This window comes from Triticum aestivum, chromosome 3B, assembly GCF_018294505.1.
Source record: "Triticum aestivum cultivar Chinese Spring chromosome 3B, IWGSC CS RefSeq v2.1, whole genome shotgun sequence".
Lineage (NCBI taxonomy): Eukaryota > Viridiplantae > Streptophyta > Magnoliopsida > Poales > Poaceae > Triticum > Triticum aestivum.
In genome coordinates this window covers 152472933-152476741 of record NC_057801.1, presented here as the reverse complement: position 1 = coordinate 152476741, position 3809 = coordinate 152472933, and the positions used below count along the sequence as shown (strand labels likewise).

At 42.1% G+C, this 3809-nt stretch overlaps 1 protein-coding gene across 1 annotated transcript; it reads right to left on the bottom strand.

Moving 5' to 3' along the window:
• Positions 1 to 942: 942 nt before the first annotated feature.
• Positions 943 to 3809, bottom strand: LOC123069110 (uncharacterized; the record flags this gene model as incomplete). The annotated part of the gene is given in 5 exon segments (XM_044491865.1): positions 943 to 1276; positions 1388 to 1454; positions 2202 to 2298; positions 3013 to 3236; positions 3586 to 3809. Coding segments are annotated over 5 exon segments (570 nt in total). The 3' UTR covers positions 943 to 1222.

The window sequence follows — 3809 nt, the reverse complement described above, 5'->3', positions numbered from 1 at the left end:
CACACTTTTTGTCCTCGATATTTATTTTCTTTGCACTGAAGACAACTGGACTTTTTCCTTCGTCGAACTTTTTATACAAGTACAACAGAAGGTCAAGTTGGTTTCCAATTTTTTAAGAAATTTTTGACCTTTTTTGCAATTATTTTTTTATATATAAGGTGTATATACACCAAGAGCCAAGGGGCATTTCCGCTATAGAACCCTGCAGGTTCCTTCAAGCCAGTTTGGGGTGGGTGGGGGGTTGTCTTTGAAACTAGAAAGGACAAACTAAAATTCGGTTTGTGGGCTTCGCACCAGAACAACATTTATTTTTTGAACTGTCATCATGGCTCCTTTATTGCTTAAATAGTGCTTGCATCATCAATCAACATGGAGATTATAGAGCTAGGAGGATCATCTACCCAAATGGAACTCTTCAACTTACAATCATTCACCAGTGTATGAGCCACACAATTTGCTTCTGGTATAGGACAGTGAGAGTAGACAACCTTAACAAGAGAGCTGGCTTGCACACAGAGGTCCTCACAGATTGGAGCCGCTGCCGATGCTGTGAACCCACCATTATTTAGTGTGGTAACCACCTCCAATCAGACTAAATCATCACCTTCTGGCATCCCAGCTGAGTTGCTGAATGAATTTCTTGTAGAAAAGCACCGGACCAGCTGATTACACTTCATGATTTAATTCGTTGCAAACATGTCGCACATCTATTTCGTCTCTAGCTAACATGCATATCCTATTTTCCCATTTGTGTGACCGAGTTTATCCACAGTGGTGAAGCACTGATGATTTGCAATATCAGAAAGATATTTGTCCAGTGCAACTGTGCAAGCATAAAAACCTTGTAGAAGCCATCGAAATTCAACAGGTTATAAGTCAGCAAGGCATCAAGACTCACAGCATGGTTCAACCATCAAGAATCAACGTCATCAGACATCGGTGTTCAAAGCTAATTTCTTCTTCTCATTTCTCAATCAATACAGATGACATTTATGTTCACAAATCGCTGTCACGCATCTTTCTCACCAGCTGCTTTCTTTGACAAATTCGACAAGGTGATTAAATCTGGACCGTTCTTTCTACCAATACAACCGCCACAGCCCACAGGATTGTATTCAGCAAGCACGACAGGCCTCCATGCACAAAAAACAAGTATGACAGGCCTCACCCTCCTTACCACATCAGATCTACAGCTATGTTATTCTCGCGGAACACATCTGTGCTAGTCATACAGCCCCTCTTGCTCCCAGATGTCCACGAGGAAATCAACCATCTCCTGCAAATCAACCATCGTCTATAGGTTTAACCACATGCCTTACATTTGAACGGTAAAATAAGCTGAGTTAGATCATCTTTTTCAGATCAACTGAACTGATTTAGATCTTACATGTAGAGGGATGGGCTGCATGAATGGTTTATTTGATCCAAGCAAACTTTCATACGCTGCATTCCAACTGCATAAAAATAATGGTTTGGGTGAGCATGAAGATTCACAGTACAGCATACTATTATGTCTCGAAACAAAAGGGCACATCATACTATTATCTAGTCTAAGCTTCGTTAGATAAATGATTACAGAATGTTCTTCAGCTAAAATTCAAACATGGTGTCGATTTGATCAAGAAAAAAAATAGCAAGAGCAAGCATCCCATACTTTTACAATTTTTGCGACGAAGCATCTAACTTGTTTTCAAACGTCTCTTCTGGAAGATATGATTTCAAGATACTTTGTTTGTTGCTTGTAGGACTCCAGAATTATAGAACTCTAGACACAGAAAAACTAAGCTTCTCTACCACATTATAGATCCTACTACTATACGGCCAATTAAATTCAGAGATCAACAAGAAAATGCAGCAGTAATGTGCTTTAACACTTCAGACACTCACAATGATTTTAGAAGGGAAGTGACAAGCTTTATGATAGTGCTAGCACCATTAAGAGCAAAATGAAACCCAATATGGGCAGTACTATCCAAATGGCCTTGATAAAAAAAAGGTGTTCACAATAACTCACATTTACCAACTTCAGTCGAAGAAAGGGTGTGAATAAGCATAACTAAGGGCAAAAGTATGAAAGATGCAAACAAACTGTTGATCAAAATCAGAGAAAAGGTTGTACATGCATATTATTCAGTTGAATTATGTAAAGCTTTTTGTCTTCCCCTTCTTCCACATATGGATCGGACATCCCATTTTCATACCTCAACACTGGTTCCTGGATCTGTTTCACCACAGGTTGTTGCCTTAACCTTGTATTCTCAGTCCATTCATCCCTAGTTTGTTGCCAAAGAGAAAAACCTGCAATGATATTTCCATCTGGTCAGATTACCATGTCCACTAAAACTCTTAACAGGCAGACATGTGACGATTCCTTTAATCATCCGTTAGACAAGAATGGCAATTGGACTTCTATTTCTCCCTTACTGCTCAGGAAAAAAAAAGCAATGGTTTGCCAGCACGAATTCGTTACAATCCAAATTTAGAAGGAAAATATGGAAGACGTAATGCAAAATAAAGTATGAACTCGAAGTTCCTAAACAAATACTCTGCTGAAACTCTAGCTCGCACATGGAAAGAAAGTGATTTCCCACAACTAAACCAAAAAAGTGTGAACTCAAATTTCCTAGAACAAACTTTCCTTCTTGGAACCACAACAACTAAGAAAAAATGGTAAAGCAAATGCACTGGTCTTGGTAAAATACCATTGGTAACCGACTACCAAATAAGATTTGAGAGGCTAACACTTCGACGTGAACAGTGTTATTATGTAGTACTGGATCTTTCTACCGTGCTATCAAGCTAATATTGTACTCAACATTATGGATCATGTAAGATAGACTGAACAAAACGTAGGTGTTTTCCACAATTAACATGACTAAAGATGCTGAATGCCTAAAGACAGGAGATTCGGCCAAAGTCAAGTTTGATGTTTGCAAAGGCATCTGGAAAATGCGTAGATGTGGTGAAAACACTCCTGTTGAGCGCACATATGCTAGTTCAAAAAGGAATTACCATGATTAGCAGAGTCGCCCAGGTTATGGCTGCTTCCCACTCCATGCAGATCAAGGTCCCAAGAGGATGTGTTGTATGGTGCTCGTAGGTCTGCTGGATCAACCTCGATGGTGGTCGTACTCCAAAATTCCTCTGCCACCGTGGGATTCTGGGCATGGGCCATTAAGCTCTTGGAAAGATCGCCTACGTGTTTTGCGGCCTTCTCACAGCATCCAAAACAGCCTCTGCTCTGTTTGCAAGGAGTTTTTACATATCGACGATTAGCACAGAATCACTCACCAAATCAACAGGCATACACACTGACACACAGCAAGAGAAAGAAGTAACCCAGGCAGACACATGAGGCTATAATTTTGACAAGTATAGTATAGGTGATAAGAACAAGCACCATAACATAACCGCATGCAGCCTACAAGGTATGCCATTCAATCAAGATACTAAATGAGAAAAAACTACCACTAAAGTGTAATTGGGACAGCAAGTTGACGCTGGCAACAACGTATCAGCAGGCAAGAATCTGAATGAAGCTACGCGGATGCGGACGAAGGAGGGGGGAACGGCAGGGGAGCCCACCCGGAGCAGATGAAGATGCAGGCGGAGGAGAGCAACTGCGGGATGGAGCGCCAGTCCCAGCCGGGCCCCAGCTCGACGTCCCAGTCGCCGACCCTCGCCGCCGATCCGCCGCCGCGTGCCGCCGCCATGGCGCCCGGCCGCTCCGCTCCGGCTGGAATTGGAGTGTGAATGGGAACGGAATCGGATCGGATTCCAGCGAGCCACCGACCGCGGCGATTTATGAG